The sequence below is a fragment of the Lepisosteus oculatus genome, chromosome 3 (genome assembly GCF_040954835.1).
Source record: "Lepisosteus oculatus isolate fLepOcu1 chromosome 3, fLepOcu1.hap2, whole genome shotgun sequence".
NCBI lineage: Eukaryota > Metazoa > Chordata > Actinopteri > Semionotiformes > Lepisosteidae > Lepisosteus > Lepisosteus oculatus.
In genome coordinates, this window is record NC_090698.1 from 39,208,690 (window position 1) to 39,234,073 (window position 25,384).

At 39.2% G+C, this 25,384-nt stretch overlaps 2 protein-coding genes across 3 annotated transcripts; one reads left to right on the top strand and one right to left on the bottom strand.

Annotated features, from left to right (window-relative positions):
* The first annotated feature begins 16,222 nt into the window (after positions 1-16,222).
* LOC138237717 (uncharacterized) lies at positions 16,223-18,031 on the top strand. The gene is made up of 2 exons (XM_069187154.1): positions 16,223-17,158; positions 17,319-18,031. Exons 1-2 carry the CDS (start codon positions 16,292-16,294, stop codon positions 17,649-17,651), a joined length of 1,200 nt encoding a protein of 399 aa, XP_069043255.1. The 5' UTR covers positions 16,223-16,291; the 3' UTR covers positions 17,652-18,031.
* Positions 18,032-18,484: 453 nt separating this feature from the next.
* LOC138237718 (uncharacterized) lies at positions 18,485-23,572 on the bottom strand. 2 transcript variants are annotated; one of them, XM_069187155.1, is made up of 3 exons: positions 23,435-23,572; positions 21,980-22,068; positions 18,485-20,683 (listed from the first exon to the last, which is right to left on the bottom strand). In XM_069187155.1, the coding sequence occupies exons 2-3, from the start codon at positions 22,052-22,054 to the stop codon at positions 18,788-18,790; spliced, it is 1,971 nt and encodes a 656-aa protein (XP_069043256.1). In that variant the 5' UTR covers positions 22,055-22,068; positions 23,435-23,572; the 3' UTR covers positions 18,485-18,787. The 2 variants fall into 2 exon arrangements, with proteins under 2 accessions (XP_069043256.1, XP_069043257.1); XM_069187156.1 differs by lacking the exon at positions 23,435-23,572 and having other exon boundaries at positions 21,980-23,355.
* Positions 23,573-25,384: the final 1,812 nt, after the last annotated feature.

Here is a 25,384-nt window from a genome sequence, read left to right on the forward strand (position 1 = left end):
AGGACCTCCATCCATTTTCAATCTACTTGTTCTGGTGATGGTAGCTGCTCAATCAGACTTTTCATACTGGTTTTCTGCACATGTTTTGTAGAGCAGATCTTGAAATGGTCAAACTATATCTAGTTTCTCACCATACACAAAGCACTGAAAACCTTTTTTTTAGGAAAGAATAATGATTTATTAATTAACAACGACCTAATGATTAAATATCTGACTGTTTTTTAATCACATTCTATTTACCTTCTGTCATGCATATCTTAAATGTCTGAAAAAGTCTAATCTCTAGGAATGTTCCCACAGTCACACTTTTTCCTGGGACTACAGATCTTTGGACAGTAGTTTGCTGCCCATTACAGAAATTGACAAAGTTACCCCTGACAACTAACATCTAATGTGACATCTAATACTTCTGTAACGGAACAGCTGTCTCTCTAAGCTATCTGTGGTAGATTGAGCTGCAGGTGCATGGCTTAGAAAACCTTCAGAGAAAAAATAGGCACCACAATATGAGAACTGAAGCCTGTTCCAGAAGCTCTACTGAACATATATTTCAGAAATATCTATCTGAAATGAGCTGAAAATAATCAGATCAACAGCTATAGCCTCCAACTTAGTAAAAGAAACACATGATTGTTACACTCCCTCAGCTCCAGTCCACTGTATCCGATGTATAATTGAATCTCCGGTACAGGTATGTACAGGTGGAAAAACTACTGTATCAGCTCAGCCATGCCCTTGCTGAGAGTAGAGAATCTTCACTCCAGTTTCCCTAATGAAACAAGCCAAAGGGTAGTAAAAGAAAACCAACACAAGAATCTCCAATTTAAAAGAAGAGATTAAAAGAAGAGTGTTAAAGAACCCACTTGCTGGACAAAAAGAGAGCTGAGTCAAGGAGCCTCCAAACAGCACACAGGGAATGCCCAGAGCTGCATGTTACTGAGATGGAAGGAGTGGGGCAACATGCACTTCGGGGACTAGCAGGAGGCTTTTCACAGACTTGCAGCTGAGGCGTGCAGGCAGGTGTGGTGCTAGGGAATCAGAGTTTGGGGCAGATAAACACAGTCCAGTAATCCAAAACAAGTGAGAATCGTAACTGAGAATCGCAAAGCACAAGGGATGTCTGGGAGACAGGTCGACATCCAGTCCAAGTTCAAAGCCAGGGTCGAAGCCAAGAGACACACAGGAAACAAAGCTGAGGAGAAATCTGGGAAGGGGCTGGGAGACAAAGCAGGGGTCAGAGTACAAACAAAGCTACACACAGGAATAAACACAGAGACAAAGCTCTAGGGGCTCAGTGTTCAGACTCAGTGACAGAGCCTCCAGCTTTGTCAGGTCCAAGTACTTATTCTGAAGAGCACATGGAACGAGTGTGTATGTTAACCAACTATAGGTGTTCTGAATCTCTAGACAATGAGATTCTGTGGCAATCAGCGAAGGAAGACAGGTTGACAATGACATTTCTGTCTGCTGCAGCACAGCTAACGTGCCCCACAGAGCTGCATAAACATGATTCAAAATCATGTTCTTTAGCTTGAACACCCAGAAATCAGTGAAGCACTTTTCTGAAAAATCATTGCAGGAAAAGAAGAAGTGAACTATGCTTAGACAGAGAAGGATGTTGCACAACAAAAGCTGAGGTATTCGAAGAAAGAGATGATGGAGGTGCCTCTGATGTTTTTCCCTCAGATTCCCATAGGCACTGCTCAGGAAGATCAGCTACAGTAATTCAATCAGTTAACACAAGTCATCATTGTTCAAGCTCAACAGAACAGTGGCAGAGGTTTCTCAGGACAGATTACAGATGGATTGCAAGAAGTACAAGAAGTATTCTTGGAGATACTGAAGACATTGCAGTGGCTCTATGGCTAAGGATCTGAGCCTGTGGTTGGAAGGTTCCCGGTTCGTATCCCACAGCCGGCAGAGGAATCCTACTCCGTTGGGCCCCTGAGCAAGGCCCTTAACCCCAACTGCTCCAGGAGCGCCTTATAAATGACTGACTCTGCCCTCTAACCCTAAGCTTCTCTCCCTGTCTGTGTGTCTCATGGAGAGCAAGTTGGGGTATGCGAAAAGACAAATTCCTCATATAAGAAATTATATATTATAATAATAATAATTGCTTACACTTATATAGCGCTTTTCTGGACACTCCACTCAAAGCGCTTTACAGGTAATGGGAACTCCCCTCCACCACCACCAATGTGCAGCATCCACCTGGATGATGCGACGGCAACCATAGTGCGCCAGAACGCTCACCACACATCAGGTATCAGTGGGGAGGAGAGCAGAGTAATGAAGCCAATTCATAGATGGGGATTATTAGGAGGCCATGATTGGTAAGAGCCAATGGGGAATTTGGCCACGACACCAGGGTTACACCCCTACTCTTTTCAAGAAACGCCCTAGGATTTTTAATGACCACAAAGAGTCAGGACCTCGGTTTTACATCTCATCCGAAGGACGGTGCCTGTTTACAGTATAGTGTCCCCATCACTATACTGGGGCATTAGGACCCACATGGACCACAGGGTGAGCACCCCCTGCTGGTCCCACTAACACCTCTTCCAGAAGCCTTAGTTTTCCCCAGGAGGTCTCCCATCCAGGTACTGACCAGGCTCACACCTGCTTAGCTTCAGTGGGTTGCCAGTTGTGAGTTGCAGGGTGATATGGCCAATAAAGTGATCTGATCTCATTGGAAGACCTTCAGAGAAAGGCTGAAAAGAAGAAACTGCCAGTCCTCTGAGGTGAGAAAGAAGCAAGCCCAGTCACCGGGGCCTGACGCCAAAGAATATATGCCATGGCATAAATACCGTGAGGGGAAAAGTGTTACAGGGTCTCAGGTTTCTGTAGTCCCAAAGGTAGAGTGGAAGAGCTCTAATGCTTTCCATCAGGTCTGGACTATTGATGAAGGCTTTTTTCTGGACAATGTATTTGGGGAACAGATAAAGTGTGCATCCATGCACCACATAAAGTCTCAGATGAGAAACTTACATACATGGTCCAGTCCCCAAGGGAAGGTGTTACCTTCCAACTTTTTTTGCATTGCTACTACATCTTTTGCCTGAATTTGGCTGGACTTCACGTGTAGTTTCTCTGGATTTGGTAGAAGCAGAGAGATTATAGGCAGGAATATTCTACTGTACGTGAAAAGCATGTACTATTTCATAGCTTTATAGTTTCATTTAATTATTTTATGTGTCTGGTAATTACATCTAAATTATAGATATTGCTTAGAAATCACTAGACTTAATATTATAAATACCTACCAAATAATGTTTTTAAGTAGCAAAAACAGTTTTGAAGTATTTGCAATCTAGACCAATTCCATTTTTCTTACAAGGTTAGTTCTTTCAGTTGGGAATTGAAAGTAATTATGTATAACTTTGAACAGCACACAGTACACAGAAAAATCGTATTACACATATGAATATAAATATAGATGTAAATATAGATATAGATATAGATATTAATATAGTTGTAAATGTATTGCATAGGTCCCTGGCATATATTGCACAAAAAACAGTTGTAAATGGGAAAAGAAAAAGAAACAGATGTAGCAGTAGATGTGTAGATGCGTTCAGTCCAGAAACAGGTCACTGTCAATGTTGCCTCTGCCCAGACGCAAGGTGGATGCGTTGTACAGTCTTATGGCAGAAGGCAAGAATGACCTCCTGTAGCGCTCTCTGTCGCACCGTGGATGAATCAGTCTATTGCTGAACGTGCTCTTCATTTCTGCAAGCCTGTCATAGAGGGGATGGGAGATGTTGTCCATGATGGCCTCTAGTTTGGACACCATTCTCCTCTCAGCCACTACCTCCAAGGGGTCCAGGTCAGACCCAATGACAGAGCTTGCTCTCCTGATGAGCTTGTTCAGCCTTTTAGAATCCACTGCTCTAATCCCAGAGCCCCAGCACACCACTGCGTAGAAAATGGCACTCGCTACCACCGACTGATAGAACATATATAGCATCTTACTACACACATTGAAGGACCTGAGCCTCCTCAAGAAGTTAAGTCGGCTCTGTCCCTTCTTATAGATGGCCTCGATGTTCTTAGACCATTCCAGTCTATCGTCGATGTGCACTCCCAGGAACTTGTATGAGTCCACCATCTCCACGCCACTCCCATGGATGTAGACAGGAGTAGGTTTGACCTTTTTCCTCCTGAAATCTACCACCAGTTCCTTTGTCTTTGTTACATTCAGTTCCAAGTGGTTCACCCCACACCACTCCTTGAAGCTGCTGACCAGTCCTCTGTAGTCCTCTTCTGCTCACCCTTGATACATCCCACAATTGCAGAGTCATCTGAGAACTTCTGCAGGTGGCATGACTTTGAGTTCTACTTAGTCCGAAGTATAGAGGGTGAAGAGGAATGGAGAAAGAACTGTCCCTTGAGGTGCACCTGTGTTACTCACTACCTGTTCAGACACACAGTTCTGAAGTCTCACAGACTGTGGTCTGCCTGTCAGCTAGTCAGTGATCCACGAGGTCATGGAAGCATCGACTTGCATCTCCTCCAGCTTCCTCCTTAGAAGTAAGGGCTGGATGGTATTGAAGGCACTGGAAAGTCGAAAAACATGATCCTTACATTGTTGCCAGCCCTGTCCAGGTGTGAGTAAGCCCTTTGCAGCATGTAGATGATCGCATCCTCCACACCAACACTGGGCTGGTAGGCAAACTGTAGGGTGTCCAGTGATGAGCTGACCAGGGGTCTCAGGTGGGATGACCAGCCTCTCCAGTGTCTTCATGACGTGAGAAGTCAGTGCAACTGGTCTGTAGTCGTTGAGGACAGAGGGGCGCCCTTTCTTTGGTACCGGGACCAGGCATGATGTCTTCCAGAGCACCGGGACTCTCTCCAAGCGCAGGCTCAGGTTGAACAGTCACTGGAGCACTCCGCTCAGCTGATCAGCACAGGCCCTCAGAATTCTGGGACAGATGTTATCCAGTCCTGTGGCCTTACCCTGATGCAGCCTCTTCAGCTCCTTCTTCACCTGGTCAGCCGTGATGGTCAGCCTGGCCTGGGGGATGGTGCCCATAGAGCTTTCAGTGCTGCAGGTGTTAATGGTGGAGGTGTTGGAGAGTGGCAGCTGTGGGGAATGGGGGGGTGAGTAGCTGTCGGTTTTTGTAGCTGGCGGTCATGTTTGTGGGGGGATGGAGGAGGTGTTGGGCAGTCGCAGCTGTGAAGGCTTAGGGAGCGTGTGGCTGTGGGGGGATGGGTGTTGAGCCACAGAGGGCCCTGAATCAAACCTGTTAAAGAAATGGTTCAACTCGTTGGCCATCTCCAGGTTCCCCTCTGTTGCACCCCCAGCCTGTTTGAAGCCAGAGATCTCTCTCATGCAGCTCCATACATCCCTCACCCTATTCCTTTGCAGCTTGTCCTCTACCTTCCTCCTGTAGGCGTCCTTGCTCTCTCTTAACTTCTGCTTTAGCTCCCTCTGTACACGCTTGACCCCTCCTTTATCTCCCCTCCTAAAGGCTCTCTTCTTGTCATTCAGAAGAGCTTCAGGTCGCTGGTGATCCAGGGTTTGTTATTGGAAAAGAAGTGTACGTCTTTGGTGGGGATGGTGCTGTCTATGTCGTCCCCATCTGGTTCGCACAGCACATCCCAGTCGGTGGCCTCCAAAGCACCACGTAGATCCTCCATAGCCTCCTGAGACCATCTCCTCACAGTCCTCATGGTCACAGGTTGGCGCTGGACAATAGGCGTGTATAGTGGTGTAAGCAAGACAAGGTTGTGATCTGATCTGCCAAGGGGGGGAAGGGCTGTGGAACTATATGCATCCGTAGCATTGGCATATAATAAGTCCAGTGTTTTGTTTTCTCTGGTCGGGCACTTAACAAACTGGAAATAGATTTGTGGTTAAAGTCCCCTGAAATAGCTATAAATGCGCTAGGGTGCTTTGTTTGTAGCCTGGCTGTGACTGTGTTAATGACGTCACACGCTACCTCTGCATTTGCCGTAGGTGAAATGTAAACAACAGCAAAGATGGCGCATGTAAACTCCCATGGCAGATAGTACGGACACAGTCCTATGGCTACCAGTTCGATGTCTGGGTTACAGACGCGCTCCTTAACATGAGTATGTCCAGGATTACACCATCTGTTGTTGACAAGCACCGCGAGCCCCCCTCCTTTCCTCTTACCGCTCTCGGTGTTTCTGTCCGCCCACACCGTCTGAAAGCCGCTGATGGTAACGTTCGAGTCTGGAATAAATTCCTGCAGCCACGTCTCGGTGAAACACATGATACTACATTCACGATACTCCCTCTGGCTCCTTACCAATGCTCCCAGTTCGTCCATTTTGTTCGCTAAGGACCTCACATTTCCCATGATGATCGAAGGAAGGTAGGGTTTAAATCTCCTTCTCTTCGCCTTTCGCATCGCACCAGCCCTACAGCCTCGGCTTCTCCTCCTCAGCTCCTCCGGCACCGATGGCTTCTCTCCAGTGAGTAGAGCCGGACGCGCTAGCACGATCAGCTGGTCCCGTGTGTAGACAATGCCTCTGTGGCTATCGGCATTGCAACCCGATAGAAACAGAGGTCCGAGTATCAGAAAAACAAGAAAAAGTTTCTCAGCTTCCTAGTATCCATCATGTTGCAATCGCAAATCTAGTTGCAGGCAAAGGAATGAAGAAAAAACACTAACACACTAGCATTAACTAACTGAAAGAAACAAAAAGACAACAAAAAGACACAGAGCTGCTGTAGCAGGCTGCCACTAACACAGCGCCATCTTAAATTAACGAAGGTTAAGCACATTGTGAGCAAAGTAAGCCATACCCTTTCTACTTTATAAAAAGCTATATGTTATGATCGGTTCAAGTTCTTGAGGATTTTCATGTTTCCCTGCTTGTTTGTTTTTTAGAGCTCCAATACCACTGTTATCATTCTTGTCTTTGTTTTCCATATCCTTCTCATTTCGAGCCCTGTACCTGTGCTTGCTGATGTTCTCAGCTTCTATGAGTGTTACATTTGCATTGCTTGGCATTGTCAGTTAGCTCCTATGGTACAATCTATTTGTCCCAACGTGTCCCACATGATTGTGATGTCACCCTTGATAATGACTTTTTTGGACTGTGATATGTTTCAGTACACATATCTGCCATTCTCATGACACAAAGACAAATGCAGCTACTTAATAACACTGTTCTCACAATATGTAAACTATGATGACTGAAGATCTGTGCAATCAGCTTGAGGTGTTCTTGGATTTTTATCCTTGAGAGGGCTATGTTTGTCTGATGAATAAATATAATATTAACCTTGTTCAAACTCATCCATTTAGTACTTTTATGCTGCTCAATATTATTTGATCGTGCTCAACCATTTTTCTACATTTTTTTAATCTGCAACTATATTATCGCTTCATCCAGTATCTATTCTTTTTCCAAACATAACAAGATATTCTCATTTGAGAATATTCTCAATATTCTAATTTTTCTCTCTAGGAAACCATTAGCTGTGCTGTAGTATGTCATGACATAAGCTGTGTAGACTGTTGAGCAATGACATCACTTTCATTGGTTCAGGTTGAATGACTATACTTTATACCATCTTGTATTGGCAATTCAAAGTCTAGCCAACAGTTAATATGACTTCAACCTTTATATTTCCTTCTCTGGTCCATTACCCGCATTACTTAGAGTAATTAAATAGTAGGAAAATAACCTAATCTTTGATCTGCCTGTGTTTTGTGTTTTTGTCTTGTGAATTGCTGGTGTTGACACTGAGCAGTTGTTGACATGTACCTGTAGCAGCAGACGAGCTAGGCACAGTGCTGTATTCAACAGAGCTATTTCGTTTTGATTGATCAGTAGCCAAATCTGATCTCATGATGGAGGAAACACTACTTGTTAAAACTTAAACAGGCAATGTGGCATGATCTTGCATTTAGTTGTGTATAATTGTATTTTTTATTCTTTCTTTTGTACACAGACTTGGAACCATCATTCTTTTCTTTCTCAGAGTTTCCTCTTAGGTAGTAGTGAGAAAAGGCAGAGACTTCATTTTTTCCCCAATTATTAACTTATTTGCTAAAAAGACTTAAAATGTGGAGCACAGCAAAGGTGAATCTCACCAGTTAGTTTCCTAATGTCAACAGTGATGCAAATATGTGTTTAAAAAATATTTTTTTAATTTTATTTTACAGAAATGAACATTTAAGTGCATACAAAACTTTGACAAAAAAGAGTCCTTGGCACTTTGTACTATATAAGTACTATATAATTGGAATAATGTGACATTGGTTACAGCTTGATTGTATTGTGAACAATTTTAAAACATTGTTTTTCATAAACAAGAGTTTCTTGCAACTTAATAATACTTCATTAGCATCAAACACAAAGTAAATCTGAGGAATATCAACACAGCAAATACCTACTACTTTTTTAACAAGGAATATGTTTTCTCTCTACCCTTTCCCCCAAAACATATAGATTTATTAAAGTGTTACAAAATAACATTCTCTGTAACAAAAAGTCTCCTTTGTAGAGAACAGGATAATGGATATATGAGAAACAGTATTCTATATGATAAAAGCCCACATAAGTGTATAACAAGTGTCTACAGCAGCTGGCTTTATTGAATGGCCTAATTGCTGCATCCTCAAGTGATATGTACTAGTTTTTATTGTATGCTTTATGTACCATATGAGCCAAGACTAAGTTAGTCATTGAAATAACACAACTATATGTTATAACTCAGAAAAAATAATTGATTAAAGGAAGCACTCAATCAGTTCTTTGATATGAGGCTTTTCCCATTCATGCTGAGGTGCATAAACCACCTGATGCCTGGACTTGTGACCTCTCTAAATGATCTCAAGATAATATGATGTACCTGGACTAAAGAGAGGTGGAAGAATGACAAAATGGCACCAGAGAAATACAACTGTATACTATTACTGGAAAGCAGGGATTTCAGTAAAGCAATATTGTTAAAGATGCATTCATGCAAGGTGAATCATATACAGTAAAGCACTCAAATAAACCAGAGGATTAAAAATAACTCAATATACCTGAGAACTATTAAAATAGCTGTATTCCTACAAAACTGGCATTAAGATTGCAGAATAATAGACATTTTATTTGTAATTGTTTAATATTATATTTTCCATTTATTCACATTACTAGATTACAGCAGCAATAACATAACAATAACAATAACAGCAGTGGAACATAACAAAACAGTATGTGTCTTAAAACAGCTCTTCTTACTAAATGCAATAATAACAATTGAGTTAATTATGCAGTGTTAAACTCCATTAAAGCAGATGTGGCTTTGAATAGTTACAAACAGTCCAACTTCATGAAAGTACAAATAACTTTCTGCAGATAGAGAAAAGTGTGCAAGAAACCCAAGAAACAAATTGTGCATTGATTAAAGAAGACAAGCACCCTCCTCACACTTGCCAGGTGACTTGGTGTTCACCCTTGTAAAGTGAAGAACCCATCTGGCATAGGGGTAGGGTGGGGGGCACTAGTTTTGGCATACACCACACTTGGGTTATTCATGTGCTCTGCAAATTATCACGTGCTTTTATTACACTCTGAACGTGAATAGATTCAGATTTCAGTCAGGGAGATGAGGCACTTTTATTACTACTCCATTTTAAAATGTATTTATATTTTAAAAAATAGACTGATTTTTTGTATCTTTTATTTGTTTGGTTTAATTATTTTTTTTATTTCTTAAACATGGAATTAAATATAAAGTGTATACTGTTTGCTTTATCAAGGTTAAAACATTGCATTCCATTCCTAATGTTGAGTATGTGATATCAGTAGTATACTGAGTATTGTGATTGTTACAAGCCCAAGTGTCTAGGGGTAAAGGGGTGTAACATTTAGGATAGTTTTTTGGATGCAGGTGGGTTCCGGTGAGGGACTTAGGAAGCGTGACAGCAAGTGTTAGTGATTATTTTAAGGTGAATAAGTGACTGGTATGTTATAGGACACAATAACACAATGGAAAAGGGAACAAGAGCAGTGCCAAAGAAGAGAAAGAACAAAATGGAGCTGTACCCAACAACCTAAACTAACCCTGTACACAAAAGTTCACACAAATACACAAGTGAACTACGAATACAAATAAGGGAAAACGAGAGTAGACAAGTAACAGGGTACAAAAAAACAATACATTAATACAATACATTTGGACAAGGTAATGGATAAATAAAGGATAACACAAACAAACGAAAGTACAAAGAGACAAACACAAATCAACAAAACACCAAAGCCGAAGCTTTACGAAAACACACACAAACGAAGAAAAGCAAAAACCCAAAAGCAAAACAAAAGCTGAGCCAAGCAGGACTGAAGTCAAACAAAAACATCCAACTTATATACTAAATAAGCTGCACTCTGATTGGCTGAGAAGCTGATTGATGATAACGTAATACAGGAACAATGATACAGTATAATGATGGGCCAATGGGGGAGGGAGAACAATAAAGGTCAGGAAGTGTGGAACAGCAACAAAACACACGTGGACCACAGGATGGGATGTAACAGTACTGTTATTCAATACATTACTTATGTAATTACTTTAGGTTTGTTTCTGGATATTTATCCAGATTTATTGAAGTGATTACTCATAAAATGGTTACTTATTAAGTATCATGTTGCATTTGTTAACAATTTGCAAAACAATTCTATAAACTGAAAAATATTCCCTCCAATTTGTAAGCATTCTGACATTCTTATGAAAATATCAGTAATGTCATTTGAAAGTAAAATAGACCCCTAGAATTATTCGTATCTAAGAATGATTAAATACATCTGAAGTTAAAGTTGATCAAAAGTTAGCATACAACATGTTGATTCTTTTTGTATCATACTGTAAATAGTGTTCTTATACAGAAATCTAAAATAATAATATGTTGATCTGTTATTGCTTCCAGAGTCTGTCTCCAAGAATGAAATGAATGTATTGATTGTAACTGAATCCATGGATGCTGTGCCTTAGATTAAAGCAATCATGAAATAAATATGTATCTAAAAACATTTCAATAACATCGACTTTAATCTACTCTTCTGACTAAAGGTAAATATTAAGAACCGTTGTAACATTTGTTGTGCTCTTAATACAGAGTGATGACAAATAATTCTGACCTTCTTGCTAAGCAGTGCTCACACACTTCTTATTACACAGTACCTCATTTTTCAATAATGTCAAAGTGGAACACAAGTGCAGGAATATTCTAATATTAATTTTATATGTAGAGTATTCACTCCCTTTACTACAACACTATAACACTCCCAAATAGATCTAATTTCCTTGAGAGATCTAAACCTTGAGAGAAGTATAGTTGTGGTCATTTCAACTGGAAGAAATACACCTGTCTATATAAGGTCCCTCAGAAACTCTGCCATGAACTGCAAGGAGATTTCTCTACAACTGAGATTATATGAATTTAGATAAAAATATATCTAGAGTATTGAAAGTTCCTAGGAGCACAGTCAAATCCATTATTAAGGAAACTGAAAGAAGAGGGGACTACATAGACTCTTCATTCAGCAGGCCATCCTCCCAAACTGAGCAATCAGGCAAGAAGGATCTTGGTCATAGAAGTGATTAAGAACCCAACAACCACCTTGACAAAAGTGGAGATTGGAGAACCTGCTCAAACATCCCTACAGTACTACATATATTTAGCATCTATGGGAGAGTGGCTATACGGAAGATAATAGCAGACCTGGAGTTTGGCAAGAGGCACATTGCAGACCCAGAGACCATGTGGCAAAAGATTCTCTGGTCTGATGAAACATGATTTTGGCACCACTATATGGTGATGCTTTCCAGCAGCAAGGACTGAGGCACTTGTCACGATAGATGAAATAATGAATGGAGCCCAATACAGGCAAAATCTTGAGAAGAACCTGTTTAAGTCAACAAAATACCTTAGAATGTGCTGAAGATTCACATTCGAACAGGACAGTGACACTAAGCATACAGACAAAGCAACACAGCAGTGGCTTCAGAACAAGATGATGTTCCTCAGCTGATGTCCAGAATCTGTCTGGGAATCTGTAGAAAGACTAGAAGATTGTGTTTCACCATTGCTTCTTATCCAGCTTGACAGAGCTTGAGAAGCACTTCAGCAAGAAAAAATGAGCAAAAATCCTCAAATCCAGATGTGTAAAGCTTATAAAGACAAACTAAAAAGATGTAACTAGTGCAAAAGGTGCTTCTACAATGTAATGACTCAGGGGTGTGAAGATATTTCTGATTTTCCTAATTTTTTGTTCCACTGTAAACATTTTAGCCCCCTTAAATTGGTCTGTAAATTGTGTAAATCAAAGAAAAAAAAATAATTTCAATACATTTATAAATATTGATGGTAACACTACAATACATGCAATTGTTTGGGGTGGGGTGGGGTAAATCATTTCTGAAGACACTATATATGTATAAATGTTCAAACAAAATTTAACACTCTAGTAAAATGCATTTAATTAATTTTTTAAATAATAAATATGGAACAAATGCATAGAATTTAGTGACCAAATATGAAAATCAAAGAGTTTCGATAAATTTGAATGAAATATGGTACACCTTAAAATTAAAATATTACAAAGTAGTATTAAATACTGTACAAGCACCTTAACCTTAAGGATTAACACAGTCTTGGTGTATGAATACAGTTGCACAGATGGATCAGATGAATGTGACTCTCCTAGACTGCCTTTTGACACTCTGGCTTTCAGGTTGTAGCCTGTCAGTTTCCAGGTTTCTGTTGATTATACAGACCTCCACACTGATAGCTACTAGGTGACCATTACTGTTCAAGCAGGACAGACTTTAAAATGAAATATACTGTACAAATGTGTTTTAGCTTATATAGATCTTTTTAAAGAAATCTTTTATATCTGTTTTACAAAACATGAAAAGCCAAAAATAAAAAAACAAGTGCTGTTGATACAAGCCAGCAGCCATCATCCTCCAACTCACAACTGGTAACCCACTGAAGCTAAGCAGGTGTGAGCCTGGTCAGTACCTGGATGGGAGACCTCCTGGGAAAAAGGTTGCTGAAACAGGTGTTAGCGAGGCCTGCAGGGGGCGCTCACCCTGTGGTCTGTGTGGGTCCTAATGCCCCAGTACAGTGATGGGGACACAATACTGTAAACAGGTGCCGTCCTTCGGATGAGATGTCACCGAGGTCCTGACTCTCTGTGGTCATTAAAAATCCCAGGGTGTTTCTTGAAAGAGTAGGGGTGTAACCCTGGCATCCTGGCCAAATTTCCCATTGGCCCTTACCAATTATGGTTATCCTAATAATCCCCATCTATGAATTGGCTACATTACTCTGCTCTCCTCCCCAATACTAGCTGATGTGTGGTGAGCGTTCTGGCGCACTACATCCACCTGCACCACTGTGGTGGAGGGGAGTCCCCATTACCTGTAAATTTGAGTGGAGTGTCCAGAAAAGTGCTATATAAGTGTAAGCAATTATGATTATTATTATGATGTAATACAGATAAAGCTGTATCTGAAAAAGTAAGTTTTTAGGCTAGTCTTAAAAGTACCTTGCTGATCTGTGGAGCACACCGGCACCCACAGAAGGCAGAGAAACAGTAAGAATACATAGTAAACCAGAGTCAGCATAGCAAAAGTTGATTGGAGGGGAGTAAACAGATAACATATCAACTAGATACAGAGAGTCAAGACATAAACGGCCTTTAAGCAGAAGGATTTTAAAATCAACTCAAAACTTAAGGGGAAGCCAGTGCAAGAATTTAAAGACAGTGATGTGTTACCTGTTTACAATTTCTATCTACGGAATTCTCATATTGCAAGCTTGTTGAGTCTTCAAAAATCAATCTTTAAAAAACCTGGCAACATTTCTCTTTGAAAATAACAAGCATTAATAATGGAACTGGTAGGAGGAACTCAATAACACGAGTTCAGTCTTGTTAAGACCTAAGACGCAAAACATTGTGTGTCATCCAATCTTGTATATCACGGGTTTAATCAAAATATTGAAACCAATACCATGTCAGTTTTATTGTGGATGTAGATTTGATAATAACATGCATCTAAATGGTTATTTAGACCAGATGCTGTTTTGCATTTAAGGAAGCAGAAATTTGTCTATTTTAAAAGCATAAGGCCTAGTACTGAGCTGCATGGAACACCATACAACAGCATTTAGTTTAACCCATTTGCTTGTTCCTTCTAAATAGTATTCAACATTAACCATAATCTTCAAGCTTTATATGAACTATAGAATTGTACAAAGTATCAACCAAACAGTAATAGTGAGTAATTGTAAGTAATAATTATTTAAATATCTTATATAAATGCTAACACATTTTCAGTGAAAGGAACTGTAGCTAGCAAGTATCTGTAGTTTTTATTTGTATCCTGCAGCCATATCACACTGCAACTCCCAAGTGGCAACCCACTGAAACTAAGCAGGTATGAGCCTGGTCAGTACCTGGATGGGAGACCTCCTGGGAAAAACTAAGGTTGCTGCTGGAAGAGGTGTTAGTGGGGCCAGCAGGGGATGCTCACTCTGTGGCCTATGTGGGTCCTAATACCCCAGTATAGTGACAGGGACACTATACTGTAAAAAAAAAAAAAAAAAAAAAGGCACCCTCCTTTGGATGAGACATAAATCTGAGGTCCTGACTCTGCGGTCATTAAAAATCTAAAGGTGTTTCTCGAAAAGAGCAGGGGTGTTGCCCTGGCACCCTGGCCAAATTTCCCATTGGCCCTTACCAATCATGTCCTCCTAATAATCCCCATCTATAAATTTGCTTCATTATTCTGTTCTCCTCCCTACTAATAACTTTCTGGAGCACTATGGCTGCCGTTGCATCATCCAGGTGCACATTGGTGGTGGTGGAGGGTAGTCCACATTACCTGTAAAGTGCTTTGAGTGGAGTGTCCAGAAAAGTGCTATATAAGTGTAAGCATTTAATGTCATTATTATTATTTGTAGGATCTGTAGCTTTTGTATTTAGAGAATACAAAAGCTGTAAATTTAAATCCACATCATTGAAGTACAAAAATGAGATATTGCAGGATCAGTGTCATTATTTGGTTTTCTTTTCACATCAAAGGAAGTAAATCATTTTTATAATGGCAATACATATAAAGTATTGTAATACATAATACTGCTATAATATAATCTATAAATAATATAAAAATAATCTATTTCTGTTTCTAAAATATTATTATACAATTTAACAATTATAACCAAAAATAATTTTCAAAACAGATTGCCACTCAAATTTATGCACTGAGCAGGCTGCAGTCATTAAAGTGATTATATACATTATGAATTTTGAATGAAATCGTGATATTTATGATAAATCATCAAATAATCAAATTTCTCTCAAAGGAAGTGAAAATGTTCTTTAGAAGCCAAAAATATGTTTTCTTTAGTTTGTCAAAAGCTGTGTTGTGTAATTATGACAGCAAATACCTTGCATTGAAAAGTAAATAAAATGTGTACAAATGAAGTACAGTCAAGAGTAAAAGGGTTTGCATAGAGTGTGCAAAATAAACATTAATACATTTAAATAAAAACACTAATAACAGTGCTTGTTAAAGGGTTGTCTATGGAAGCCCGTTTCCGCCAGGGAGTAAAAAAAAAACGCGCTATGGTATCTCAGAATTACGACTTAGTAAGTCAGAATTCCGACTTAGTATCTCAGAATTGCGACTTAGTAACTCAGAATTCCGACTTAGTAAGTCAGAATTCCGACTTAGTATCTCAGAATTGCGACTTAGCAACTCAGAATTCCGACTTAGCAACTCAGAATTCCGATTTAGTATCTCAGAATTGCGACTTAGTAAGTCAGAATTCCGACTTAGCATCTCAGAATTGCGACTTAGTAAGTCAGAATTCTGACTTAGTATCTCAGAATTCCGACTTAGTAACTCAGAATTGCGACTTAGCATCTCAGAATTCCGACTTAGTAAGTCAGAATTCTGACTTAGTATCTCAGAATTGCGACTTAGTAAGTCAGAATTCCGACATAGTATCTCAGAATTGCGACTTAGCAACTCAGAATTCCGACTTAGTAACTCAGAATTGCGACTTAGCATCTCAGAATTCCGACTTAGTAAGTCAGAATTCTGACTTAGTATCTCAGAATTGCGACTTAGTAAGTCAGAATTCCGACATAGTATCTCAGAATTGCGACTTAGCAACTCAGAATTCCGACTTAGTATCTCAGAATTCCGACTTAGTAACTCAGAATTGCGACTTAAAATCATTCATAAATCGTACAAGATCTAAAGGCATGGAGAGTTGTATTGTCAAGTGCCCTGATAAAAATCAAATTAATGCAGGTCTACAATAGTTTTGCTCGTTATAATCCCTACACGGTTTGCAAGATGGACACCATTATAGAGGACTTATTTTGTCGTGGTTACACAAACCATGAAATTTTGGTGTTATTGGAGGAATCACACAATGTAAAACTGAGTCTTCGGACCTTGGAAAGAATGCTGTGTAAGAATCAGCTCTGGCGAAGGCGAAACAAGACAGATGAAGCGGAGGTCGCCTCATTCATACACCAACAGCTACAGACTTCTGGCAGACATCATGGCTATCGGTGGATGCACCAAAAATGCTGGATGGCAGGGATAATAACGGATAGAGAGACTGTCCGTCAGTTACTGCGCCTTATGGACGGGCGAGGAGTAGATCTGCGTGCGCAAAATCGCCTGAGGCGCCGGCAGTATTACAGCCGCGGACCAAACTATGTGTGGCATATTGATGGGTATGACAAATTAAAACCTTACGGGATATGCATCAACGGGTGCATTGATGGCTTCTCGAGAAAAATGATCTGGTTAGAAGCATACAAAACCAATAATGACCCACGAATTATTGCGGGTTATTTTATAGACGCTGTCTATAAAAACAACGGTCTTCCACAAAGAGTACGACTTGATCATGGAACCGAAAACACCCACGTTGCTGTAATGCAAAGGTTTCTGCGCGAAATGAATGAGGATAGCACAGAATGTGTCACTCTTGGCCCAAGCACTGGGAATCAGAGAATTGAACGCTGGTGGGCTACACTAAGAGCACAGTGCAGTCAGTTTTGGATGGACCATTTTGAACAGCTGAGAGAAGATGGGCATTTTGTTGACACCTTCATCGACAAATCACTCATTCAGTTTTGTTTCCAAAACACCATACAGGTAAATGTAACATACCTGTCATTACAGATTTTGATATGAATAGTAAAACATAACATTCTACTATGTTTCATACTATTATACTTATTAAAGATCTCTTCTTTGAGTTCCATAAAGTGATTTAACAAACCTTATTTCAAAACAATTGATTTCTATTGTGTAGGAGGAGCTCAATGAAGTGCTGACTGCCTGGAATAATCACAGAATAAGGCCAACCCACAACCCTCGCGCTCCCAGTGGACGACCTTCAGTGATGTATGCTGCCCCAAGTTTATATGGCGCACAGAACTATTTGCAGGCAGTTGACCAAATCAAAGTCGATATCTGTCGAGAAGACTGTTGTGTAAAGGACTACCCCTGTGATGAGGATGTCTTCCATCTTTGTGTTGAACTGATGGCTGAACAGAACCTTGCAATGCCAGATGATGTGTTTGAAATCACTGACCTTTACTTAAGACTACGTGAAATGGTCCTCAATGGGCTGGACCTTGAGTAGGAATAGGAGAATAGGGGACTTTGCACTCTCTGGATAAGATAAACTGCTTACAAATGTGGGATCTAGGTATAAGGGTGTTTTGTTTTTCTCAAATGCCACAGCATTTGATGTTACACATTAAAAGTGGTAAAGATGTTACCACTTTTAATGTGTTGTCTTTAGATCTGATTTAACATTGAGTGTGAAATAGGATGAAACAAGGAACAAATGAAAGTAAATGTGCCAAAAGATGCAAACAGTGTAAACAATCTTTAATGGACTATAGATAATGTTCACACATAAAAGCAACCCAACTTTGATTTGACAATAACATTATCTAACATTATATGAAATGTTTGACAATAACATTACCTCACCTCTCTCATTTCCTTTCACCAAATGCAATGTAAATATAGTACAAATAATATTCACTAAATGCAAGGCATTTGAACTCATCTGCAATCTTGATGTTTCATAAAAATGTCAGACAAAATCCACAAATAGCCAAACTAGTCAAACACAAATAAAAAAATTCAGATTCTGCAAAGTTACCGCTACCCCAAGAAACATCTAACTGAAGAGTTAATGACAAAGATTCATTCTAAATCAAGTGTTGACCAAAGTGAGCACTTAGAATTCATCTTTGCCATGAACTGTCCAGTTATTGTGCAAATAAACTCTGCTGCCATATTGTGACTAAATTACATAAAACGCAAAAGTTGTAACATTATTAGACACTACATGGCACCAGAGTTTATTGGCACCAAAGTGTTTGGTAGCTTAGAGAATGCACATCACTCAAAAAAGAACTTTTATTAAACTGCATCACCATATTTTTTTAAAGTGAAAAAACATCCATTAGTTTCTCACTCAATATACTGTATGAACAATCAGTCTAAAAGAAATTCTTGTACCAAAATGACAAAAATAAAAGTGCAATTTAACCTGAGACTTTTTAATTTCTTCAGTGAAATTATGAACATTCTATCATAAGTACACTCAAAACTCAGTATATCTTATATGCTTATATGTGTAAAGGTACAGACTTGGTCAGATGGCCTTTAAATGTGAATAAGTATACTTTACCAAAAGTTTTGAATGGTGAAAGATGCACATATTTCTAATCTGTTTAGTCTGTAGGTCGACAGACTAAAATACTAAACTATGTCCATTACCCATATATTACTTTCCAAAATTTTGTTCATTTCACACCTGAAGTCAGGATAGCTATCATAATGAATAGACACTCTCAAATAACAGCCACATGTATGTGCCATAGGTCTTCTCTCAAATCCTTGCATGTGTGTGAAGTCAACAGTTACAGTCTTGCCGAGAAAAAGATCTGAGCCTGTGCAGAACCTCAGGAACAGAGACTGTTTCCTTCCATCACACTCTCGCAGGTATGTTGTAATATGCTTTGATATTTCCTTTTCCTGTGCATTCATTGTGCAGGGAAACTTCAGTGACCGTATGATTTTCCTTGCCGTTGGCTGCAAGTTTTCATACACAGTTTCAATTTCCTCAAGGGCTTTGCTGAGGGGAGCGAGTACACTTTCCCACTGTTCGATAACATAAGCAGGCTCTTGAATAAGGGTTTTGTGAGCCAGTTCTTGCAGAATTTGTTCAATGTTGTGTGCATTTGGCATTCTTCGGCAGCTGTAGTTGTCCAAGATTTCCAGTAATTCATCTTGGTCAGAACTGTTGAAGTCTCTGCGACAACATTCCAAGGTATAACGGTCAGATTCTGAGACATACTTTAGAAAATTGTCAACAAGATCACTCTTCACATATCCAAGAGCTGCCTGTTCCAAGATTACAGGAGCAAGCTTGATGGGCAAATACTTCTGTTTCTGCCAACCAAAAGAAATAATTTTACCTATACTCTGCCACTTTTTTTTGCCATAGTCATGTCGGAGAAATGGTATCTTGAAAGTGCTGCCTGTTGTACATTGTTCGTAGAATTCATGCCAGAATTCAGAGAGGCAATCTCTGAGAACACCTCCATCATCGTATCCATTCTCATACTGCCCATTTGGTAGTAGAAGCTTTACTTGAATTTCTGATTGAGTATATGAAAGGCGTTCATCAGTGAAATGTTCAATAAGCTCAGATAGTATCTGGCTGCGATGGACAACAAGGATTTTTTTGTCTGGTTCCCTGAGTTCTTGTGCCAGAGGCAAAGTGTCTTCTAGACTTTGTTCTCCCATCTCAGAGAGGTCTCCATTGAAAATTGTAATAATATTGCTATCCTCCACATTTTCCCCAGTAAATATGGTAGAACTTTGCTGAGCTAAACTGGAATCGTCTGTGACATCTGCAGGATAAAATTGTGCCACGTCATCACTGCCTAAGTTCAAATCATTTCCAGTATTTCCAACATAGATGACATCTAATGTTTCTAATTCCAATGGTGGATCAATTTGTGAGTCTGTAGAGGGAAAATCCTGTGTGTTTTCCTGTGAGTGATCTGCAGTGTTTGATTCTTGCTGTGTCTCCACACCACCACTGTCATGTTTCTTTTTGGTTGACAGATAGAACCTCATGATAGTTAACTTTGAGGCTTCATATAGAGCTCCCACTGTACTGTCCTCATCTAAGGAAACTTCTTGATAATTTGTCAGATCCACCTCAAACTCAGAAATATTTCCATGTGCATTCTTTCCATCTGGGAAAAACAAACGTATTGCCTCCGTTATGAGGTCTTTTTTTTCCCAGTCCTTTGAAACACTTAACTTTCGTGTTCCACCACCCTTTTTGGTTCTCACCTGGATAAAGCCTCCTTTTCCTTCATCATACAGCATCCAGCCCAACTCCACTTTCCTTACTTTCCTCTGTGTGTTCACCTCTTGATGATGAGTGATGTTTTCTGGATGCTTACACTTTTTTCTTTTATTCAGTTTTGACTTCAGTCTATCAAAAAGCTTTGATTTCCTACTGTTGGGCTCTTTTTCGTGTCTCCTACAATATCCCATCACTGCCAATCTGTCTCCATAAGATGGCAAATAATCCCTCATCTGTTCATCTGTCATTAACATCAGGACACTGGCATCAATCTAAAAATGAATAGTGAATTATCAATTTTCAGTTTCAAAATACCATACTTAAAGCATCATTTTATGTGGATCAATATGCTGATACTGGTTTAAGGAAATAGTCCATTCGGGATTGTGGAGGTACTGTATGCAGTGAAAAAATCTACTATACGTGAAAATATCAATATACTGTACAGTACTGTGCAGAAGTCAGAGACCACCCTTGCATTTATTTAATTTCCAGTTCAAACAGCCATTCAGTGCAAATTATTTAGTTTTTGGTGTCAGAAAATAATGCAAGAAACATATATTTGACAGAAGAGTACACTAAATATAATATCAAATCTATCAGTATTTAATTTGCCCACTCTTTACTTTTGTGCACCCTTCAGGCACTTTAAGTCTTCCATCCTTCCAATCAAACAAGTTACAACTGTGTCCTCCCAACACAAGTTGATCCCAAAACTGTCACTGACATTATATTAGAACACTTTCCATTAAAAGTGACACTAACATTCAAACAACTACCCAAACACACCGTAGCTGCCTTGCACATGTCTTTGTCATGTCCATCTGAAATGGCAAGAGGCGATATTTCTGATAAGATTAGCTATAAAGATAGTTCAGTTCAGTTGAGAACATCACCATCACATAGACAGAAGTTAACGTTTTGATCACTCTTGCATCAGATCTGAAAAAAATCCACAAGTGTTTCTGTCAATACTTCCATTGTAAGAAGACAACACAATGCTATGGGTCTGAAGGGATGCGTATCTGTCAAAAAGTCACTATTTGAAAAGGAAATAGACAAAAGAGAAGTAAATTTGCCCTAGAACACCAAAACTGGACACTTGAGATAAGTAAGGTTTTATAGATGATGAGTTACAGAGTGGATTTGGATTTGAACCAGCAGAAGCAGAAAATACAACCAACTTCTAAGACTGAAATTTGGAGGTGTTTACAAGAAGCATGAAAAAATATCCCAGTGGATTTATTTGAAAAACTCAAAGAAAGTCTCCTGTAAATAATGGAAGCTGTAATAAAGGCAAAGGGTGGACACGCTAAACAATGAAAGATCTGACATTATATTTAGTTGTGGATGCTTTTGTGTAATTTTGTGTTAAATATATGTTTCCTGGAATAATTCCTGACATTGAAAAATAAATTAATTGCACTTAATGACCGTTTTGACTGGAAATGAAATAAGTGAAAGGGTGGTCTCTGACTTTTCACAGTACTTAAAGTGCTGTTAATATCTACAGTAGGTCAGTGGGAGTTAGTTATAATAAACATGAACACATTCATTCTGTTAACTACCTTTTCTTCCTTCATTTTTTCGATAGTGGACTCTGGAATGTCCCTCTCCCTGAGGAAATCGATAAGATCTTCCATCCTGGAATTGTGGCCTAGGAAGCACACATGGGACAGTGGTGCAGCATTGATTAGTTAGCATAGTGTAATTACCTAGCCTCCTGTTTGCCCAGACTCCAACAGTATGCATTATAGTACATTTAGAAGTAGTCCAGGACAGGCAACGATGACCAACACTCGCCACACATTTGCATTCACAGGGTGCACATACAGTAGGTCACACCCCAAGGGTATGTGAATGACAAATGTAGAGTAGGCTTTTCAATTTAATCTGACTTGTCACACACAGTATGCATTCACAGGCAGCACCTCACTCAACTAATCACTGTCTATAGAACACCCGGTTAGCTTGAGCTCAAAGATACAGATTTGATACAGTCTAAACTCTGCAGAAAGTTATATCTCTTGAAAGAGGGTTGGTCAATACTAACCTAGTGACTAGTTTTAACCTACTGTACTTTACCTTGTAATCATCTTAAGAGCAGCTAACTTATCAAAAAGTTACAGAAAGCTGAATTAAACCACAGCTGTAAAAACATGTTCTGTAAACCAAAAATTGATATAACTAAGTTTTGGAATTGTTACTAAACACACACGAATGTCTTCATTATGATAACGGTTGTTTTGTGCGTGTCACTTGGTAATTTACAGCCTTAGGAAGCCGAAAAGACCGGATGGAGGGTTTGTAAAAATTAGACCGTTGTGCCTATCAAAGTCCGGCTCGGGAGACACACGGGCCGCTCCCATGGCAAGACGTTTGCGACAGTTTAATGTAGCCTGATCATGTTTAGTAAACATAAACATGCTTGTGATCCTGGTATGTTTCTGAGAGATACGCAATCACAGAATTGTATCTGAGCAATTAGACGGAGAGATACTGGGGTTTGTCCAAGTACATTATTGGAAGGATATTGAAAATAAATAAGCATATCAAATCTCTTAACGTACAAAGGGGGAGAGTAAACAAAAATAATAAAAGACGTTCCCTTTAATGTATGTCTGTATTGTTACGGGTTTCATTAATTGTATCGAAGCAAATTTATGTTTTGATCGTGAATAGGCGACCCCAGATTGACTCGCGTAGAAGCTCATAGCACCATCCTCGCTCATATGGGTCCAAAGCTAGCTATGTTACTGTGCTGAAATAGCTGCTGGTAAAGTGTTTGCAGGAGCTGCCTTGTACTAACGGACGAAACCCCCACAAGTGTATAGGCCTACTGTTAGTTTTGCCTCATTAATTAGGTCGCACTTGAAAAGGTTAAATCGATCAACCAAAACCATCCAAGTAGCTCTTGCATATGATTTTTTTTTACTTAGCTACGTTAGTCTATGTACAATTTACGCAGACGTTATTTAAGTCTGTGAATTGTATGAAGATATCAGTAGAATGTGGCACTGTACCTGGATTCAATTGTGAACAGTAGATTTCCTATGCCAGATGAGCAACCTACTGTACTTTCATTGCTGGCGCCAGAAGTGACGTCAAAACTGTGAGACTTGAAGTCGGAATTCTGAGTTGCTAAATCGCAATTCTGAGATACTAAGTCGGAATTCCGAGTTGCTAAGTCGCAATTCTGAGATACTAAGTCGGAATTCTGAGTTACTAAGTCGGAATTCTGAGATGCTAAGTCGCAATTCTGAGTTGCTAAGTCGGAATTCTGACTTACTAAGTCGCAATTCTGAGATACTAAGTCGGAATTCTGACTTACTAAGTCGCAATTCTGAGATACTAAGTCGGAATTCTGAGTTGCTAAGTCGCAATTCTGAGATACTAAGTCGGAATTCTGACTTACTAAGTCGCAATTCTGAGATACTAAGTCGGAATTCTGACTTATTAAGTCGCAATTCTGACTTACTAAGTCGGAATTCTGAGATACTAAGTCGGAATTCTGACTTACTAAGTCGGAATTCTGACTTACTAAGTCGCAATTCTGAGATACTAAGTCGGAATTCTGACTTACTAAGTCGGAATTCTGAGATACCATAGCGCGTTTTTTTTTACTCCCTGGCGGAAACGGGCTTCCATAGTTGTCAGTGTGCACCGATGAGTTGAACAGTACTGTTTAACTGTTAGTGAAATATCTCTGGATTTCACAAAACATATAGCAGTATTGCAGGCCTAAAAAGTGTTAAAAAATCACATCCATAGGGGATAACTAGTTGCACGCAGGCTTTTGTTGTGAGTTCCCAGTTGTGTTACTATGTATTTAATAAAATAACCAATCAACAAATTATAGTACAAAGCCACTTTTGCTGGATTTTGTCTTGTTCCCAGAGAAAAATTGAATAATGCTTAATGTAAACATCAAATACTGTGTAGTAGGAGAATAATAGCTTCTGAAGGCATCCAAATTGGTGGACCTTGACATGTGAGAACATTTCAAAATGTATGGTGCATATGCCGAATATCATAATCATAGATCAGCCCCTACCTTTTTGAGACCAGGAAATATGAAGAGGTTTTTTTCTGGGTACCCATGGAAATTTCAATATCTAAATATGCTATCACAGCAGGATGGAGAATTTACAGTAGTTACGTAACATCATGACATTAGAACGAGCCCTAATGATTCGATTCTGGCTAGGCTATCTTGAAATTGCTTCAGGTGAGCTCTATATTTTTCCATCTTATACTTTAGCATCAGTGGTATTCTTCAGGTGAAAGGAAAAATCTTAATTGAAGGTCAAATATGAAATTATTTGTCCTTCATTGAAGCAAACACTATACTTCCTAAATTTGAACATAAAAATACATGTGAAAGTGGACTGTCCATCATCAGGAAGCTGCTCTTTCTTGTCAAGAGTAAAGAAAACCAGGAGCCTATCGTGGAAGGTAGGACTACACCTTGAACAGGATGGCAATGAGTATGAGCTATTGAATTTTTTTTATTATTATTCTGTCATGCATTGTAAAATGTTACAACACTGCACTATTGTAAAAAAAAAGTAATGTATAAAAAATAAAATCTCATTTTACCAGAAATATGAAATATGTAGTTCTTAAAGACAGATAGTGTGTTCACATTGATTTTTACACCTTGATAAGTGCAATTATTTAAACTGTGCTTGGTATTAATGTAAATTATGCAACCTTCTTGGCCAAAGACTTTGGATTTTGTAACAAACATCTTACAATTCTTCCATCAGAAAATCAATACTGAAACTGAGCAAATAAGAAACAGTTAAATTTTAGAACAGTGCAAATGATATACTGGCAGGTCATTTATTGGCACAGGGCATGGAGTTTGCTTTATATTAAAGGCAGTCCACCAACATCCTCTTACAACAAGAAACACAAACCTTTATTCTGAGATACTAACCATGTGATTTTTAAAATAGTATTTTTAACAA